The sequence below is a fragment of the Drosophila pseudoobscura genome, chromosome 3 (genome assembly GCF_009870125.1).
Source record: "Drosophila pseudoobscura strain MV-25-SWS-2005 chromosome 3, UCI_Dpse_MV25, whole genome shotgun sequence".
Taxonomy (NCBI): domain Eukaryota; kingdom Metazoa; phylum Arthropoda; class Insecta; order Diptera; family Drosophilidae; genus Drosophila; species Drosophila pseudoobscura.
In genome coordinates, this window is record NC_046680.1 from 12962531 (window position 1) to 12981258 (window position 18728).

At 48.5% G+C, this 18728-nt stretch overlaps 4 protein-coding genes and 2 long non-coding RNA genes across 14 annotated transcripts in view; 3 read left to right on the plus strand and 3 right to left on the minus strand.

Moving 5' to 3' along the window:
- Pkn (serine/threonine-protein kinase N) overlaps positions 1–10104 on the minus strand; it is a 31942-nt gene extending 21838 nt beyond the window's left edge. Inside the window, exon 1 of one of the 5 annotated variants that reach the window (XM_033378615.1) lies at positions 9967–10104. In XM_033378615.1, coding sequence (XP_033234506.1) covers positions 9967–9987 — 21 coding nt within the window. In that variant the 5' untranslated portion in view covers positions 9988–10104. Of the gene's footprint in view, positions 1–1821; positions 1987–9966 lie in introns of those variants that run through there. The other 4 variants (XM_033378626.1, XM_033378613.1, XM_033378623.1 and 1 more) reach the window with 4 other exon arrangements.
- On the plus strand, positions 4635–6715 carry LOC26533825 (uncharacterized). 4 transcript variants are annotated; one of them, XR_004468870.1, is made up of 4 exons: positions 4636–5238; positions 5314–5402; positions 5461–5997; positions 6055–6715. It is a non-coding gene; the product is annotated as an uncharacterized lncRNA (long non-coding RNA). The 4 variants fall into 4 exon arrangements; XR_004468871.1 differs by having other exon boundaries at positions 4636–4801; XR_001452220.2 differs by having other exon boundaries at positions 4635–5402; positions 5461–5984.
- Positions 9238–12330, plus strand: LOC26533161 (uncharacterized). Of its 2 annotated transcripts, XR_004468869.1 has the most exons (4): positions 9238–9444; positions 9549–10745; positions 11216–11299; positions 11361–12330. It is a non-coding gene; the product is annotated as an uncharacterized lncRNA (long non-coding RNA). The 2 variants fall into 2 exon arrangements; XR_001452222.2 differs by lacking the exons at positions 9238–9444; positions 9549–10745 and adding an exon at positions 10830–11110.
- On the minus strand, positions 12062–13254 carry LOC4804509 (SAP30-binding protein). The gene is made up of 3 exons (XM_001361024.4): positions 13121–13254; positions 12344–13065; positions 12062–12288 (listed from the first exon to the last, which is right to left on the minus strand). Exons 1-3 carry the CDS (start codon positions 13211–13213, stop codon positions 12153–12155), a joined length of 951 nt encoding a protein of 316 aa, XP_001361061.3. The 5' UTR covers positions 13214–13254; the 3' UTR covers positions 12062–12152.
- A 131-nt stretch (positions 13255–13385) lies between these two features.
- Positions 13386–15576, plus strand: Cog6 (conserved oligomeric Golgi complex subunit 6). Its single transcript, XM_033378628.1, has 4 exons — positions 13386–13530; positions 13590–14221; positions 14276–14496; positions 14558–15576. The coding sequence occupies exons 1-4, from the start codon at positions 13441–13443 to the stop codon at positions 15499–15501; spliced, it is 1887 nt and encodes a 628-aa protein (XP_033234519.1). The 5' UTR covers positions 13386–13440; the 3' UTR covers positions 15502–15576.
- On the minus strand, positions 15572–18370 carry Mad1 (Mitotic arrest-deficient 1). Its single transcript, XM_001361026.5, has 3 exons — positions 18139–18370; positions 16198–18067; positions 15572–16134 (listed from the first exon to the last, which is right to left on the minus strand). The coding sequence occupies exons 1-3, from the start codon at positions 18263–18265 to the stop codon at positions 15927–15929; spliced, it is 2205 nt and encodes a 734-aa protein (XP_001361063.2). The 5' UTR covers positions 18266–18370; the 3' UTR covers positions 15572–15926.
- Between the last annotated feature and the right edge of the window lie 358 nt (positions 18371–18728).

The following is an 18728-nucleotide window of genomic DNA, read 5'->3' on the forward strand; positions in this document are numbered from 1 at the left end:
TCGGCCCACGCACCTCCACGCAGCACAGCACAAGTGTAGAGACGCGGGAATTTGTTTATTTTTTCCGTCCAACTGAACGATTTCAATTTCGCACGTTTTTTTTATACAAAACGAAGCAAATGTTAAATGGGGAATACCCTACCACAAAGGTGAATGGAACCACATTCTCAACGAGGATTCGTATTACAATCATCCTGGAAAAGGAGACGAGAATTTTGGAATTTCAATGGAATATTGTAAGAACAACAAATGAAAACCGATGGTCTGCTTTTAAGCACTGTCGGAAGAGCATTCCTCTGCAAGTGATATACCCAAAACGAACCAAAATACTCGAAAACGTACCGCTACCGACCATTTATGAGCAGAAGACCGCTCCAGCCACATTCAACATCCACAAGTGGCAACAATAACAATCTGTTGTTGCTATTTACAGACAACATTGTGTGTATATATTGTTTTTGGACAAAACGCCTAAGCGGCTTTCGGTTCGGTTTGATTTTGGTGTGAGATTTGAGATCTGTTTTGATCTGTTGTGATCTGCTGAGGCCAACAACAGGAGGAGGAACTACGAATTGCGCACAAATCGGAATGGAATTGACTTTATTTTGCATTACAAAGCGTTGAGGTGTTGAAATGGCAGTGGAATTACGTTGAAAATTAGCTTTTCCAGGTGTTTATAATCAATTTGAAGCCCAGAGAATGCTGATTATGGTATTATGAGTGTATGGCTGATGAATTTGTTTAGTTAGTTGACAACTGAAGCTGTCAACGCTTCTGTAATTCGACTTCGACCCGATATGGGGTGCCAATGGGGTGGGGTGCGGGGGGAAATGGCTAACAGAATGGGGTTATATGACTATGGGCATGGGTTTTGACCCAGTCGCATGGCATTAAGCCAAAGCCATAGAAAGGCATCCATGACATCCACAGCGAACGACGGCGACGGCAACGACGACACCCAGACGACGACCCATACCCATACAGTGCGACAGTGCAGAGGTACTACAGTGATACCTCCGAAATAGCTGCGATTTTTCGTAAAAATAAAGAAGGGGTATTCCTTCAGATTAGTAAGGGTCTTGGAGAATTCTTGTGGGTCTTTAATTGGATTTCACATCGTTTATACGGGAGGTTTCTACTTTCTGGATGGATCACTATACTGAAAGCCTCGAAAAATTTTCATTTTCCATCGACGCGCTTCTTTCACCTCTTCCACTCATTCTTGATTCTTTTTTCTGTCTTTTGCTTATTCAGCACATGCAACAAGTGGATTGGGGTTAAGCCCCCACCATCACAAGTACCGTAAGCGTGGAGTAACAAAAATACAACAACCAAACAGGTGAGAGGGGAGAGAGAGAGAGAGTGGTGGTGAGGTGGGGTAAGAGCGGACAGAAGAGCCACAAAATTAGAACAAAACTTGCGGCTGAAATTGAAAATCGATTTTTGGACTACAAAACGCGCGGCGCGGCGCGGCGCGACGCTACGTTGCTTGTGGCCTGGTCTCGAATTTTAATTGATTGTCACTTGGATTTTCACTTTTTATAAACGTTTCGACGAGGAGGAGCAGGAGGAGGAGAAGGTGGGGGTAACAGAGGAAGCAGAAGCGAACGAAAAAATAAAAGAGAAATGGAATTTCACCCAAGAGCTGTTGTGGCTGTTGTATCCATATCTGTATATCTGTATATCTGTACATCTGTGTATCTTTTATCTTTCGCCTTTTGTCTTAATTATTAACTAGAAATCCGCTCAAGCCAACAGCAGAAGCCGTAAAATAAATGGTCCAAATCGACGACGCGTCGTTGAATCATTTTAGCCACTTACACAGTGCTGAAATCGGCTAATCCCGTTCCCCGAAGCGGTTACGGGGTGAAGTGAGGATCGGAGCGGATCGCGTGGGCGTGTGCCTTTTATGAATAAGGACATTGACATGGACCCATGCGTCATCGGGGCACAACACACGTAAATTCGCGCACAAAGAGACACAAAAGGGTGAGAGGGGGGGCGGTTTGTTTGCCAGGCTTCAAAATTTATGCAATTTTCTTGCTGCACACCGCGGCGTCGCGCGACTTTCACACAAAAACAATAACAAATGCAGCAAGCGCGAACGTGAACGCGAACGCCGAAACGAAGGAAACGCGAGTGCGAGGCGCGTTTAGCGGATACGACAACCGGCTTCTTCGACGAGCTTCAACGAACAGCGGACCAAAGCAAAACACAGAAACCCAAAGCCCGCAGCTCAAGAGAGGGAGAGAGAGAGAGAGAGCGTAAGCGCGAGGCTTTATTTGAGCGTAGCTGGGGCTTCAGGTAGCTCAGTGCATGGAGTGGCGAGAGAGGGAGAGAGCACAGCAAGAGTGAAAGAGAGTTCAAGCTGGCTGCAAGGCAAGTTTTTTAATTGCCCAAAGCGCTGCTTCTTCTACCCGATTTTTCTTTGGGCATTCGTCTCTCCCCCCCCCCTTGATGATGGGAGCATCTATTGTGCCAGTTCTGGGAATTGTACAGCTATCTTTGATTAACATTTCATGGAGTGTGGCAACGCTGCCACATGCCCCCGTAGGAGGGGGGAGCGGGAGAGGGCATAAAAGAATAACATTTTCCTGCATTTTTTTGGCCTTTATGAAACTGTCACACATTTTTACCTGGCCTCGGTCCCGAATTTTGTTTATTGCACTCCATTCATTCCCCGGAATCTGGGAGATAAGCCGCCATTAGCATACCCATGGAAAATGCAGAGAGAGAGGGGGGAAGGCACAGCATGGCGCTCTCTCCCCGCTCTCCCTCCGTTATAATCTGCCCCACACCTGACATCGCAACCTCTGGGAAGCAACCCCATGGCCCTGCATTTCTCTCGCAAAGAAGCCCCGCAAATGTGCCACTAATTAGATATCGAACCTCTTTTGAGAGCCACCCCTCGGACCCCACGAAGCGGCCCTGACTCACCCGGCGGCGCCTGCCCTCAAAAGGTTGTTGCAGCTAAGGGCTTTGGGCACGTACCTGCCACAGAGTGCCCGCCGCAGACAGCAGAGTCAGTTGTCGGGAGAGACCATTCCAGAGACGGAAATTGCACTTCTCCCAAACCGGATGCCGGATGCAATGGACGAAAAGCCAAACAGAAGAAGGAAAATCGACATGTTGCCAATGCCAAGTGCAGCGTCCGATAAGCCAATCCCCTCTGGCTCCTCGTTCCCTCGGAAAAGCCGTAAACGAATTTCGTATTGAACGACTGTTCGAATGTGCGTCATGCATCGTGCCCGGAGGCGCTGCAGCAGCCCACGCCTCTGGCCAAGAGGAGAGGTTGACAAACCCCAGACAGTGCCACGCACTGAGCTCAGTGCCACATCGATTCAGGCGGTTTCATCATAATTGCAATCCCGGACTCTGCCACACACCGCAGTTGCGGAAAATCAAAAGTGCCAGAGCTTTAAACGATCGAAACTTAAAGATTAAATATGTACTCTTCATAAAGATGGGTATGACGGAATCGAGACAGATTTGGTTGGGTTCCTTCTCTTTTGGGGCACTCAAAAGGTTGCATCATTTTCAAGAGAGTTTTTATGGTTTCCTAAAATGAAAACGAAAATGGCATTTTGATATTTCATTTCGGGAAAGCTGCCGCATTCAGCCGGAAAATGAGTGCGCTGTCAATTATATCGTTATTATTTTTGTGGCAAACGGGAGACCTAAGAACAATGCAAAAACCGAGAGATAACCAAAATCGAAAGCCAGTTGAGAGAGATCTAGGGGAGGGGATATGCAGATTGTCTCTGTACGGAGTACTCGCATCTGTAGGATTGTGCCCCGGGCCGTGTGATTGTTGTGTGTTGGGCGCTGTCACGTAACGAAAGGGAAAACTCTGCCTCTGCCTCTGCATTTGCCGCTGCCTGGGTCTCTGGCTCTGTTTTGTTGTCGCATCGATGCGGCTGTGGGAAGTCATCGTGTTGTCGTCTGCAGCAACAGCAACAGCAACGAGAGTCTTGCAACAATGACAGGGCAGAGGAGCAGCCCAACAATGGCTGCCAAGAAGAATCGTTTATGGCCGGAGGGAGCTGCTAGACAGGTAGGGAAGGGCCCCACAGTGTCGGCCAACGTCAAAGAGTCAGGAGGGAAGGTCTCCCGCTCTCGCGCTCCCGACTGAGAGTTCCGTCTGGCTGGTTTCAAGACATCTTTCGAAGGGTGTCGACTCCACTCTCATTTGCATCTGAAGGGCCACGCGAAGGGGCCCAAATAACGGCTAAACCCTATTCGAAAACCTTTTATCCCAAAAATATCCCCGAACGCAACGAACCCGCGACTAATTAATTTCGAAGAGTCTTGCGCCTGTGCTGTGCCTCGTCCAACGGTTAATAATGCAAGAAAAGCCCCACCCAATGTCCATTACAGTTAGGCTTCAATCGGAGACGGGACCACGGTGGGAAAACTCTGATGTGTCGAAGTAGCATTTGGAGTATCGCCTGAAGGCGATTCGCTGCTGCAAAAAACTCTTCTGCTGCAGCAACAACACCTAATTGCATTAAGAGCTTAAAGATGCAACAATCAGAGCAATTCCCACAGAATCGGCAAAGGCATTAGCCGAGGCGCGAGTACACGTAACGTGATTAACATTGGACTCCACACACACACACACACACACACACACACACGCACCCATACAGCGACTATGATCTGGGCATTGGAGATGATAGAGCAACTATCGGGTGGGCTTAGAATCTATCGTCAGAAATGGAGTTATATCACTTGTAGGATACAATTTCGCTTCCCTCTTTCCTTGCCACCCACTGGATCTGCCCGAAAGGCGACTTCCCAGGTTTGTCCCATCTCTAATATGGCGGCTCTCTCCCCAGTGCATTCAATCAGCGTACAACGGCATTTTGAGAGCAGCGCCAGAGGCAGCGACGCAGCAGCGATAGCAACAGCGGTCAACCACACTCGCAGTGTTTGAGGAAGCGAGCCTAGAGCGAAAGAGAGAGAGAGGGAAGGAGAGAAGCAGCAGAGCAGATCAGCAGCTGAACGAGAGACGACGAGCGTGTGAGTGCAATTGCAGGTGTTTGGCCAAACAATTGCTGTGGCACGCTTATATTCTCACTGGCCCCTGCCTTCCCGGCCTTCCCGGCCTCCCTCTTTCGCTCAATCACCATCACAATCACACTTAACTGTCTCCCTCCCATCTCACTATCTCACCATCACACTTTTCCCGCTCTCTCTCTCTCTCTCTCTCCCTCTCTGTCTATCGGTATTCGAGTGGTATGTCTCTGTTATGTTATTAACATGCTGTTAATTTGATTGAAAAATGCTTTATGGCAATGCCCCGCGCCGCAGTCCCCCTCCCTCGCACCGCATGCCTATTTTATACCCTGCCAGTGGGTTTATTGGTGCCAACCAAATGAGAACGATCTCTCCCTTCAAAGGTAGGTATATTTATTATCTATTTCTATGCAAACCAGTTCCTATTGTAACCCTCGATAGAGGGTATCGCAAGCTTCGAGCTCTCGCAAGGATTTTATTTCTTTCTAGTGGCCGTTTTGTGGGTTTGCCATTTGTACGTTTTCGGACGAGTGAAAGTGAAAATTACGAAAATTATACACAAATCGATGGCACCGCAGCAGCAGTGGCAGCATCGGGTAGTATAACGGCACAGAAAAATGGATGAAAATTCATCAAAGAAAAGAAAATTGGATGGCAACGATCCGAGTGGTGGTGTCCAGAGCAAGACAACAACAAACAAACAAACAAACAAACAAACAACCAGTGCCAGCTGTTTGACTGCTGCTGCTGCTGCTGCTGCTGCTGCTGCACATGCACCCAAACTGTGGCAACTGTTGCAAGTTCAACTCTAACAGAAGTGCACCACATTCTTTGGACTATGCTGCTGCTTCTGCCACTTCCTCAATGTGTGTGTTTGTGTGTGTGTCAAACTAGACAAGTTCTACTTTCCACAACTAGTTCTTGTTGTGGTTTTTCCTTGTGGCAAGCCTCAGAGCGTCTCCCAGGTTCTTGGCACACGTATAATTTGCAAGCCAAACCGAACTTCTTGGCTAACTAACGTTGTCCCAATTTCAGGAATCCGCTGCCGGTAATTGGGGACACCTGCATGTGCCAAATTCTGGTTTTCCAGTTTTCCCCCCAGCAGGAAAACCCGTTCCAAATGGATTCTCAAAGATTCGGGAAGCATCAGGCCTCTGTGTGTATCTGTGTGTGTGTGTGCCCCATTTCTGTGGCACCTAAAGCCGTAGATAAGTAAAGTTCTGGGACTGGGTCAGAAGGATCAACAGAACTTAAGAACCTTTAAACGACTCGCAGTTTTTTGGAGAATATTTTATACATTTTATGTACATATATAGGAACCTCTACAGCGATCCATTCAGTAGATGTTTTGATTGAAATCCGTGAATGAAAGCACACACCACACACCCAACCACCACCCACTGTGCCTGGCACTCTTTTGCGCAGTTTTTCCGACTGTTTGCCAGCGGGAGACAGAAACAGAAACAGAAACAGCGGCAGCAGCTGTTTGCCCCCATCCCATCCTCTCAAGCAAGTGCCATATCGGTAAACAGATTATTTAGTTTGTTTTTCTGCTATTTCTGTTGCTTTTTCTGTTTCTGGTGCTGTTTCTGTTTCTGTTTCTGCGGCTTATCAATTCGACCCTCGGACATGATTTACTTCACTGCCAGTGCTTTTTTACATACACAAAAATTGAGCAATTAAATGTTGCAAAATATTCGTGCGCTTTCATTTCCAGTAAAATCCAAAGTGGGAGGGGGGGGGGGGGGGGGGGGAATATTTGCAATGAATTTCCAATGACAGGTCCATGGATTGCTCTCCGTCGCTCTCCTTTTGTCTCTCTGCGAGACACACAAAGGGAAAATATTACACGAAAGGGTTGTTGGGCATTGACAATCATTTAATTAACTTTCTGTTGCTGCTGCTGTTGTTGTTGCTCGGTTATATAACACTTTATTTACCTCCTACCCTATGCCGTGTGCACTGCCCCCCCTACGCCTAACATTCATGGCACACGGACGCTCGCTCGTCTCTGGGGCACATTTAATTGCTGCAATTGATGGGTTCAATTGTGCAAATTAATGCGCTGACTCTTGCCACTGCCAGCCGCGGCACGTCGTTGATCGATATGGCCATTGGAGTAGTTAGATTGTAGTCGTGGGATGGAGGCTATGGTTCTGCCTCCACCTGGAGTTGGGTATCGTCGAATGGTAAAGAAGAAACCCCTAGCTTTTACCCAGCTTCTCTGCTGTAAAGCCCCAACGAGGTGTCATTCAAGTACAACGCTTTTTTGCGCAGCGTAAAATCTACATAAACGAATCACGATTCCCGCTCCCGGTCCGGTGATAGCTTATCAGCCTTTCCCATCGGGGGAGGAGAAGCAATCTCATTCCACATGAGAGGAAAGGAGAGGAGGAGGATGCGGAGGAGGAGGAGGAGCAGGGAGGAAGCACACACTTAATAGATACAAATTGAATTTAATGAAATGCATCTCCGAGTTGCAGGAAAACTTTTGCAAAACAAAAAATCGCAGAAACAAAGAGAAATAACTGGGGAAGGAGGGAAAATGCAAGCAGAGAGAGAGAAAGAGAAAGAGAGAGAGTGGAAAGGAAACGAAATGGCGAATATTTGCAATTTAATTAAAAGAATTTCTGTATATCTGAAACTCGTATCTCTTTGAGAGCATTTCTATTTTGAAACGAACAGCGAAAGATACTTTTTGCGTGGAGGGGAATACATGGAATACACTGGAATACATATGTATCTAAATCTATTTGTATGTGGAATACGGGTACCAATGAAAAATGAATCTTTAATTGATATACTCGTCGGGCGGGAGGGGGGTTCATCGCAACTAAATTATCTCCCCCTGCCCTTTGAGAGATAGAGCCACTTTCCTGATGCCGTGTCTGAGCCAATGGCAAACAACAGAGGCAGCTCCAAGCCTTGGTGGCATGGACTCTGGCACTGGTTCTGGTTCTGTTGCTGCCTCTCGTGTCTCTGTGTGGGCCCTTTTTTTGTTCTGACAGCCTGTCAGTGGCCAAGATGTGGGCACACAATAAGGCAGAGGCAGAGGTGGAGGTAGGGAACGGCACGGAACGGAAAAGAACGGAAAGCAAAGGAAGAGACACGTGACACTTGATGGGGCAGGGCAGCCGCTGAATGTTTGTCTAACATTCCTCAAGCAGTCAACAGCACCAGGCTCACGATCAAGTGTTTGTCCAGGCCTTTTGCTTATTGCAAATTTGTTAAACAAATTAACATTTCCAGACAGCCAGAGCTACAAAATTCAACTCTAAAAACAAAGAATGCAATGAGCAAAAGTGGGACTGGATTTCCAAAAGTTCCTGCCACAGAATGTAAAGCACTTATCCAAAGGGGAGCCTCGGCCAGTTGCCATTGAATTGTTTCCCGTGGAAGAAAAAAATCATTACCAAGCTCTTCCTAGATCTACCTTGGAGCGATTTTCCATTCAAACAGGCCTGACCCTGTTCTGCCAAGCCGCTACAAAATAGCAACAACAACAAGAACTTAAAGATGGCTCAAAGCCGAAACCGATCCGAAACCGGTTCGAGCATGAAAGAACCGAGAACCTGCAGGCCAGACTGAGACTAGGCTCCAAACTGAAGCCACACGGTTCAGGTGCAGCAGCAGCAACAGCAGCTCCACAAATGGCAGAAGCATGCAGCAGGCAGGAGATGGGCGGGGGGGACGCGTCGGAGAGTGGAGAGCGTCCTCCTGTTTCTCCTGTTCCATTGGAATGACAATCGAATGGGGAGGGAGGGGGGTCTTGAATCTGGTTTTGATTCAATTTCCATTTTGATTGTATTCCGAAGTGAGGGAAACCAAACACCCAAACCCCAAAGCCACCCAAATGGTAGCCCAAAACGGGGCCAGTGGCACGCACAACAAGCTTAATGGTTTCCACCTTCAAAGCTCCCTCCCTCCCACGGCCAATGACATAACCCCATAACCACCCACCCATCGACCTCCTCCGCCTCCTCCTTCACCATTGAACATTTGTATTTTATTGAATGGCTCACGAATGAACTTAATGGGTGAATGGTCCGTACTGAATCCGTCCGTGTGAATGGCCATTCTTTCCACTACGTGATGGGGCGGGCGGCTGCTGTACTTCCCGATAAAGCGGCATCCACAGAAGCAGACGGCAAGAGCAACAGAAACAGCGATAAGCAAATGCGGCGATAAGGCGTTCCTGCCCCCGCCTCCAACAGTGCGTATAAAACATTGGCAACAAGCAAAGCGATTCTATTTATAAATCGCACAGTTATTTTGCTGTAAATACCCTGCAATTAGGAGGGCCATCAACTGATTACTGGGTCCGCCGTTCTGGACCAAACTAATTGTAACCCCCCTAATAATAGATTACTCTCCAGCCTCATGCAGAGGGTACAATTTTGCACAGAAGCTTGGAACTGAGAAAACGTAAGACTTTCCAATATGATTGGGATTCTTTTCAAGCTAGGGTATCTACGACTTCGACCCCCCACCAATGCCCCTGTTCTCTTGCTCTTTCTATGTGTTTGCAGAGCGGGTCACGCACTCAAGCCAATTGGCATTTGGACTTCTCACTCACTCTCTGGCAAAAGATTTAAATGCGGAATGAAACACGATTTGTGCACGCGAGAAAAGTGACCGACTAACGAAAGTGATGTCATTAGATTAATAGCTACTAGTGCTTTTATGGGATTGCTAAGGATGTGCCACAAGTGGTTGCGGGGGACAGCTCAAGCGGAAATGCCTCACATAACGCAACAGGTGCGTATAGTGCTCAACGGGGGACAGAGAGTGGCGGAGAGAGTGACCAACCGCCACTCAAAAAGATAGCTCAGAATGGAGTCGAGTTTTTTATTCACAGCTGACGCCACTGGAGCGTGATGAGGGAGAGGGACAGGGATGGCTAGAGGGACTAGCAACTAGAGCCTGATAAAAAGTAGTGAAACTCACCTGATAATACGAATCCGACATGGTTTATGTAGTTACACGTTGAATCACTCGATGCCCTTGTTGCTTTCGTTGTTGTTATAGTTGTTTAGTTGTTTTTGCTATTTCCTTAGTTGTCAGTTTATATATGTATGTATATTTTTGGCTATTAAGTGGCGCCGCACAGAAACACTCACGCGTCCGCGTATTCCGTTCGTTTTCGTGTTTGCTCTTTTGTTTACCTTTCTTTGAACAAATAAAACATATAAGTACATATGTATATGTATGATACCGTTGTATGTATTTGGACTGTTTAACACTTAAACATTAACACCTGATGCGCGCGCCCCAGCTCTCCCTTTTATTCGATTCCCCCCTCTGCCTACCGATACACCGCAAGCAATGAATAGATTTCGGTTGTTTGCTAGGGAAGGGGGATAGCAACTCACGCACACACCGCCAACAAGTGGCCGGTTCCATAGGTGTGAGTGGGTACGCGCGATTGTATTCGTGCCAGCGGATGAGCCCGTGAGAGGGATAGGGAGAGTGGAAGAGGCAGAAGAAGAGAGAACAAGCGTCATTTACAATTGTTGCTTTTGCGGGAACAAAGAGCTGCTTCTGCTTCTGCCGCTGAAGCTGTCTCTGTCTCGGTCGCTTCCTCTACCTCTGCTGCCCATCCACGTTGCAGCTTATTTGCGGCTACAAATTATGCATATTTCCAAAGAATGTGCTTAGGGAATCTGCAGCTGGATTAATTAGCTTCAATTGAAAACTGGGCTCTGGTTCCGCTCCCGATTAAAACAGTAAGTGGCTGGTGGCTGCCGCTGCAATCGGTTTATAAATAACAGATCTCAGGGGAGGGGGCAGGCGCGGCACTGACGGCACGGAACAATAAGGTGAGGCATTCCGATCGACAGCCGAATATTGCTTCATTGATCGAGAATACCCCACCCCATATCAATACACCTTGCTACGCATGAGACAGCCGCAACTGGCGCAAAAAAAAAGTGGATCGCACATCTAAAAAAGGGGGAACAGCCTCGCCTCTCTCCCCACACAGCACACGGATGCACCTTGAAACAGCAGCACGGCCAAGATTGTTTCAACAAAAGTTTCAGCGCACCGAAAACACTCACAAACACACGCACGCACTCACAACTATCTACATGTACGGTATCTTCATCATCTTTTATCTTTTATACATATTTCGTGTTATCTCGCTCACAAAAATTCTCCTCTTTTCTTTTCTTGCGTCTGTGTTGTGTACGGAAAGTGGAAAGGAGGCAAGGAATGCAGAATATGAGGAGTGGGGAACGTACACCGCGTTTCAAAACATAGCGCATGCGTCGGATAGCAGGTCCTTTACCATGTGCATTTAACTAAAACACCGATTTTTATTTATTTTTATTATTTTTAAGCGAAAATTTCGTGCGACCACCGATATATCACATATCTACACAACAACACATTTCTACACAACAACACCTTTGCTACACGCTTGCTACATAATGGAAGGAAAAAGAGGGTATGGGCAACAGTCGTAACGGCCCAGAAAATGAAACGCATGCATGGTAAAATCCACCCCATTTGCTCAATATACCTTTAAGACAGAAATTAGATTTTTTCTCCAAGGTATATTGAGCTCATACGCGAGTGAGGTTCGTACGAACCTTGCAATTTGCTTTGCCTTTTTTGCCTGTTGTCCATACCTCTTTCTATAGCCCATTTAAAATTACGACTCATTTTTTCGTTGGATTATGAGCGTCTGCACTCAGAAATATACCGAAATATACCTTATTTTCAAATGAGTACTAAAACAGAAATATTTTAGATCATTATTTTCTTAGTTACAATAATATAAAAAAGGATTATTCTTTATATAATATAATTGTCTTTAGATAACATAAAGCAGATATTCGTTTACCCTAATCATCGTTCACTGTTAGACTCCATTTTGCAAAAGCATTTCTTTTTCGGGTTTAGATTGTCGTACAAATAATAGATTTTAAAAAGTTGTATTCGTAAATCTATTTCTTATATTGGTTTTAAGAAGCGTTTCTACCGACGCCCTCTATGCGCTTTATATCAGAATGTGACCTACGAGTCGCTATATTTCTAATACTTTTAAAGCCGTCAATCTTAAATTTATTTGTTTTTACAGACGGTACTGCCCGCATATAATATAACATACTAATAATAGGAGCTAAAATCTAAGCCGCTGGCTTCTTGGGTAGAGAGCCGAAAGCAGATATGACCGTGCCCTTGGTGCCAGTCACTGTGGTGGTGAGAGCAGGCAGGGTTTGCTTAACGCTGGATGATGAGGCCGGTTGATCCCACTTGGATTTGCTACAAAAGATGTGGTTTAAATAAAAAAGAACTTCTCCCATACTTCATAACCTACCGCTTCTTGGCCTCCTCCTCCACCTTGCGTGCAAGCGCCGTGGCCTGCTCTACCTTGTCCACCTCCTTGCGATCCTTCTGCCGCTTCACCATCTCCGTTTTCTGCACGGCCGATAGGGCCTCGTAGTAAGACTCCTCGCCCCACCGCAGTGGATCGTAGATCTCCGGCGGATAGTTGGTGCCGAACTCATTGATGTCGCAGAAGCTTATCAGCTTGTCGTAAATGCTGGGATTGCGGAACTCCTTGCGGTCCTGAATGACCCGATTCATGTCCATGTTGGTCTGCCGCATTTTCGTGTACATTTTGGTTATTTTGGACACCAGCTCTGGTGACGGCTTCCCCTTGGGCTCTGGCGGAAGCTGGAACTTGTATTTGGCGTATTTTGGGTCCTTCTCATAGCTCTCCGCCGTGCGTTCATCGGGCTGGTAGACATTCGAGTCGTCGTCCACCTCCATGGGTGTTCCCTCGGCTTCTCCCTCGACCTTGGCGCTGTTCGTGGCCTTGGCACCATCGCTGTCCCCACCAGAGTTATCGCTGTCGCTGCTGGACTCCTCCTCGCTAGGCTCGTGGGCGCGATCTTCCTCCTCGTCGGAGATGAGTGTGTCGTCCTGGTAGCTCACCAGGCGCCGCACTTTCTTGGCCCGCTTCGTCTTCTTCTTGGACTTTTTGGGCCGCGGCTCCTCCTTGACAGGCGTGGGCGATGGACGCTTTGGTATGATCACCTGGCAGTGGAAAGTGTTTAAATCTTGGAAAGTAAATCATATGATTGTTACTCACCTGGGACGCTGTCGAATTTTGGGAATCCGGACTGGCATCGCCTTCGTTCTCGGAGTCCGTGTACTGTGCGGTCAAACTGGCCAGAGCGGCCATTTTTGCGGGATTAGAGTACTTGGTTCTGCCGGATTTATAGTTTTATCTTAACAATTTTGGGTAAAAGCGCGTAAATTTCTTTATTTTCCGTCTCAAGCCAGGGCTGAACAAACCCGATATTAGTATTTCTTAGTGCTACCCTGGTCTCACTCCATAGGGATGGCAAAGCAGCGATAACAGAAGAAATCGAACTCGTCAACAAATTTGTATGGAATATAATAATAAAAATGAGCGCCACACAGGATAAAAAGGAGGATCAGGACCGCATTCAGAGGCGGGTCAATAAGATACTGGAGGCCCGTCTGGAGTCCGATAAGGTGGGTCTAACCGCCAGTCCGAGACAGCGCTTGAATGTGCGACTTGCCATCAATTCCAGGACACTCTCGATGCTCTCAACGGTCTCTCCAGCTTCTTCAACGAGAACACCCTGCAGAATCGGCGGAATCTCCGCAGCCAGATCGAGCATCGCTCCGTAGGAATCAATGAAAACTTCCTGAAGGCCTTCCGGGAGGTCAAGCTGTCGCTGGATGCAGTCTGCACAGACTTGGACACCATGGCCACGTCAGTGCAGACCATGAAGTCCGACCTGGAGACGTCCAAGGCTCTGACCAAGGACCTGATCGAACAGACCAATACAATGCAGCAGGAGCGGGATCGCCTGGAGGTGCATCAACAAATTGCCCAGGCTTTCTTGGCCCGATTCCAGCTAACGGTGCCGGAGCACCAGCTGCTCTACGGCAGCGCCAAGGATGCTCCGATTGTGGCCGACTTTTTCAGAGTTCTGGATCGGGTGCAATCCATACATTCCGACTGCCGGTTGCTGATGCAGTGCGGCTACCAGACCGCGGCCCTGGACATCATGGAGGAGATGACCCTGCATCAGGAGGGGGCGCTTGAGCGGCTCTACCGCTGGACGCAGAACCACTGCCGGAACCTGGAGAACAACGAAATCGGCCCCCTTATTGTCGAGGCCATGCGCCGGCTCCAGGATCGTCCTGTGCTCTTCAAGTGGGTTTTTTAATGGAGTTCCTTCAGATTCGATATAAAAGTAATCTCTTTTAGATATGTGATTGATGAGTACGCCATTGCCAGGCGCGCTGTCCTGGTCCGGCTGTTCATCGAGGCCTTGACGGAGGGCGGACACGGCGGCAATCCCAAGCCCATTGAGATGCACGCCCACGATCCCAAGCGATACATTGGGGACATGTTCGCCTGGCTGCACCAGAGCATTCCCTACGAAAAGGAGAACCTCACGATTCTCTTCAAGAAGTGCGACAAGCAGGGTGAGCACGAGGACACAAGAAACCATAACCATTTCCATTCTGATGTATGGCTTCTCCTCAGACATTTCGGACCAGCTGCAGGCTGCCCTGGGCTACATAGCTGATGGAGTTCAACATCCGTTGAAGGTGCGCGTGGAGACCATCCTCAACTCGGAGAAGGACACCATCGTACTGTTCACGCTCTCCAATCTGCTGCGCTTCTACCAGCAGATCATGAAGCAGGTGGTGCAGGGCGGCAGCCTTGAGGAGTGCCTGGTGGATCTGCAGAAGAGCAGCGAGCAAATCTATCTGCATTCCCTGGCCACTCAGGTGCGCAGTGTGCTTCAGCGTCCATCTGGCTCCAGTATGGCTCTGGAGCCGCCGCAGCGGGACTTGGTGCCACCGCCGAGCGTGTCCCGTTTGCTCAATATGCTAAAGGAGATCCTGTCGGTGGCTACGATGGTGGATGGTCGCCAGGCGGACATCACCAAGATCGTGAGCTGTGTGATCGATCCCCTGCTGCAGTCCGTGCAGGAGAGTGCCGCCCACCTGCCCACCGTGGACATGGGCGTGTATCTTCTCAACTGCCTGTACCACATGCAGAGCACGCTGGCCGTCTACGAGTACATGGATGAGCGCGTGGAGCGGCTGCAGGGACAGTCGGACGCCCAGCTGGACACGCTCACCTCGGAGCAGGCCTCCTCGCTGGTGGCCAACCTCAATCTGGGGCCCATCTACACCATTCTGCAGAGCAATCAGTCAAAGATTGAGACCAATCTGCTCAAGATCTTCACGTCAAAGTTGGACGCCTTCCTGGAGCTGCCCGATGTGCTGCTGCTGCCGCAGGTGCAGCTCATCATGTCCAGCAGCCATCGGGCCACTGTCCAGAAGCGGGCCTTCAATGTCATCGTGGCCATCTACAAGCAGATCTACGAGCGTGTCCACGATCCGGCCAATGGCTTCGAGCAGCCGGAACAACTGCTCCACAAGACGCCCGATCAAGTGGCCCACATCCTCACCGCCTAGTGGCCTATTTATTCCTAGTTGTAAAAATCCCCCTATTCTGGCACACAAATATAAGAACATCAGAGTTGTATAGTATCGAGCGGTGTTTAATTAATCTTATAGATAATATTGTATCTTATTTAGTCGCATATCTGATGGAATCAATTAAGTATTAGCACACAATTAAAGGAAATGATACAACTTAGCAAATGAGCACAGATGCCTATGGCGCAGGCTAATCTGAAACTCTGCTTATTTCTTCCACAGACAAATTTAACTCATTTTAATTTGGCAAATACATTTCCACACCCCTCTTACACTGCCATATAGAATTTATTATCGACAAGTAGTCCAAAGACCATCCCAAGTGGACTAAAATCAAAGGCATAGGTAAAACTAATTTAACCTAAGAGTTAAATAAAGGCAAAGTATCTAGAGTTCCTCCGTTAGGTCATCGTGACGGTGGCTCGCTGGAACAGATCCAGTGTGAGGGAAGAGAAGAATGGGGGGAATGAGTTATTGGCTGCCAGCTGCTGGTCGAGGGCTGGCTGTAGTGTCTCCGAGTAGGGGGTTTCGAGCAGGGCCAGATCGTTGCTTTCGCTTAGGGCGATGGAGAAATAGTCGTCGGGACTCTCCGCATACATGCTCGTAACGCTGCAGAAAGAAATCTTCCATGAGTCACTCTACAGAGAGTGGATCTGGGGGTTGTAGACTCACCGATAGTTGCTCTTGTAGCCAACGCGATCGATGCGGTAGCCGAGGAGCATATAGACAACGTCGCGGAACTCCTTTCTGGCCGCCATAAAGTGTTCCTTCGTCTTGCCCAGCTTGGCGTTGGCCGACTCGAGCTCGGCGCGCAGCTTGTTCAGCTCCTTGAAGTTCATGGTCATGCCCCCCGTGCTGGTGGTGGTCTCATTCAGGTGCTGCTCGTTGGCATCCTCGAGCTTCTTGTTGTGCCGCTTCAGACGCTCGATCTCGGCCTGCAGCTTCTCGAGCATGTTCTTGGACGACTCGTAGGCCTCGGCGGCGGGATTGTCAACGAGATGCACCACCTTGCTGATGGGCGGGCCGATGTCCTGGCGCAGACAACGTTGCATTATCTCCAGCTCCTGCTCTTCCTTGCGCCTGCGTAGGCGGTCGTTTTCGAGGCGCAGCGTGTCCAGTTCCTTCTTCACGTTTTCATAGTCCTCGCTAGACGGATCACTGAGCTGCTCCTGTTCGCGCATGGCCTGGATCTCACGGTCCAGTGTGGTACACAGATCCTTGTAGCCAGTCAACGTGCGCTCCAGGACATCAACGCGATAGCGCACCTGCATGTCCTGTGTCATCTCAGCCACGCTTGCATTGCTCATGGTCAGATCCTTGTCGAAATTGTCCACCATCTGCTTGTAAAAGTCGCGCTCCCTGGACACCGTGCGCAGCTTGCGCTGTAGACGGTCCTTGAAGTTCTTGTGCCGCTTTAAGCTCATGTTCAGATCCTCGATGTTCTTGAGGTAGACCCGGATCTTTTGTTCCAAGTCCCGCACAAGATTGCGCATCTGTTTGGACTCCGATTCGGAGGCGTATTTCTCGGATACATGGACTATGTCCCCTTGAAGCAGCTGCTCGATGCGGGAGCGCAGGGTCACAGGGCTGACCAGAGTGTTGGCCAGACAGTGATCCTGGGCGACCTTGACCCACTCCTTGAGCTCCCGCTCCGTGTGCGAAAGCTTCACCTGCAGCGCGGCCGCCTCGGCGCGAGACCCCTCCTCCTTGTCCAGCCGCGCCTTGTACTCGTGAACCTGCTCCTCGAGCAGCAGTTTGTCGCCAATAATCTTGTTCAGCTGCTTGTTATGGACGCGTAAACGTTGCAGCTCGGAGTCCATTTCGGGAATGCTGGCCAGACGCTCCTGCGAGACTTTGGTCACCTGCTTCCAGTCCGTGTACGACTGGATCTCGAACTCCAGCTCCTTGATGCGCTCATCAGCCACTTTCAGGCTCTGCTGCTGCTTCTCGAAGTTAGCTCTCAACTCCTCGTAGCCTGACATACGAGCCTTGTACTCGTCGTGGCGCTGCCGGATGCACTCAAGCTCCTTGAGAGTCGACTGCAGCTCCAGTTCGGCGCGCTGGGCCTGTCGCCGGTAGTCGCCCAGCTCGTTGTTGATGCAGAGCTGAACATCACGGGCGTCTTGCTCCTGCTGCGACTTCTCGTTCTTCAGCTTATTGACGGTCTCATCGTACTTCAGCTTCAACCCTGCCAACTCTGCCTTGGCACGCCGCGCTTCCTCTTTGTAGCTGTTTTCTAGCCCGCGCTTATTTTCTATATCCTTCGTCAGATCCAGAAGCTTCTGGCTGGTGAAGTCGCACTGACTTTTCAAGGCGGATACCTTGCTTTCGGCCAGCGACAGCTCCATGCGACGCTTCGTTTCGTTCTGCTTCAGCTGGTCTTGCACCTGGCTGAGACGCGCCTTTGTCTCGATGAGCTCCGCGCGCAATTTGTTCATCTTCCAGGTCCCATTCGAGTCGGACGCCGAGTTGTTGGTGGAGTCGGTGGTGCTGTTGAGGCTGCAGTTCGGCGACTCCTGCTCCACGCGTCGCTTTTTTGGCACTAGGAAAGATTACATACATATATGTATTATGTTTAATAGCTTCTAATTTTTCTGCTGTGCCGGCACTTACATGACGCGGAATCGTCGCTCAGCGAAATCGAAAGACGGTTGAACAGTAGCTTCTTGGGCGCCGAGTGGGTGATGCTGTCGTTGAAATGGTCCACCATATTGTCCAGGCTGCTGCGTATGTCGTCCATGGCGACTTCAATTTTCAGAATTTTAATTTTTTTAAACAAATGAAATAATTTTATTGTTTACAGTTGCTTCCGACCGGTTATCGAAAATCTTATCGATATATCGTCCGTCCCTCAGAAATATGATGCGTGTATAGGCCTTTGTACACCCTATTTCGTTAATTTTATATGAAAGTATAAATATTGATGTGAAGATGAAACATAACTAATAAAGACCTTTTCTCAAATTGACATTTCTTAGACATATTCATGTATATGATGAGTGTTTTGTATATATATCACGATCGTGATACCTATTCATGGTCCCTACAAGAAGACAATAAGCTTTAAAATATCGTTGAAATAATGAAAATAATATTAAATAATATTGATTAATATTAAAATATATTGAAAATAAATTGTTTTTGCCTGGGATGACAAACATATTGACTATTCTATATCATCCATTTCCCCCAGGAATGTGTGC

Bases quoted from the DNA above. Each gene is read 5' to 3' on its own strand.
- Cog6 (XM_033378628.1), top strand. From the start codon at position 13,441: ATGAGCGCCACACAGGATAAAAAGGAGGATCAGGACCGCATTCAGAGG. The intron at 13,531-13,589 runs GTGGGTCTAACC...CATCAATTCCAG, and splicing joins CCCGTCTGGAGTCCGATAAG to GACACTCTCGATGCTCTCAA. The intron at 14,222-14,275 runs GTGGGTTTTTTA...AATCTCTTTTAG, and splicing joins GATCGTCCTGTGCTCTTCAA to ATATGTGATTGATGAGTACG.
- LOC4804509 (XM_001361024.4), bottom strand. From the start codon at position 13,213: ATGGCCGCTCTGGCCAGTTTGACCGCACAGTACACGGACTCCGAGAAC. The intron at 13,066-13,120 runs GTGAGTAACAAT...TTCCACTGCCAG, and splicing joins AAAATTCGACAGCGTCCCAG to GTGATCATACCAAAGCGTCC. The intron at 12,289-12,343 runs GTAGGTTATGAA...CATCTTTTGTAG, and splicing joins GAGGAGGAGGCCAAGAAGCG to CAAATCCAAGTGGGATCAAC.
- Mad1 (XM_001361026.5), bottom strand. From the start codon at position 18,265: ATGGACGACATACGCAGCAGCCTGGACAATATGGTGGACCATTTCAAC. The intron at 18,068-18,138 runs GTAAGTGCCGGC...AATCTTTCCTAG, and splicing joins GAGCGACGATTCCGCGTCAT to TGCCAAAAAAGCGACGCGTG. The intron at 16,135-16,197 runs GTGAGTCTACAA...TTCTTTCTGCAG, and splicing joins GGCTACAAGAGCAACTATCG to CGTTACGAGCATGTATGCGG.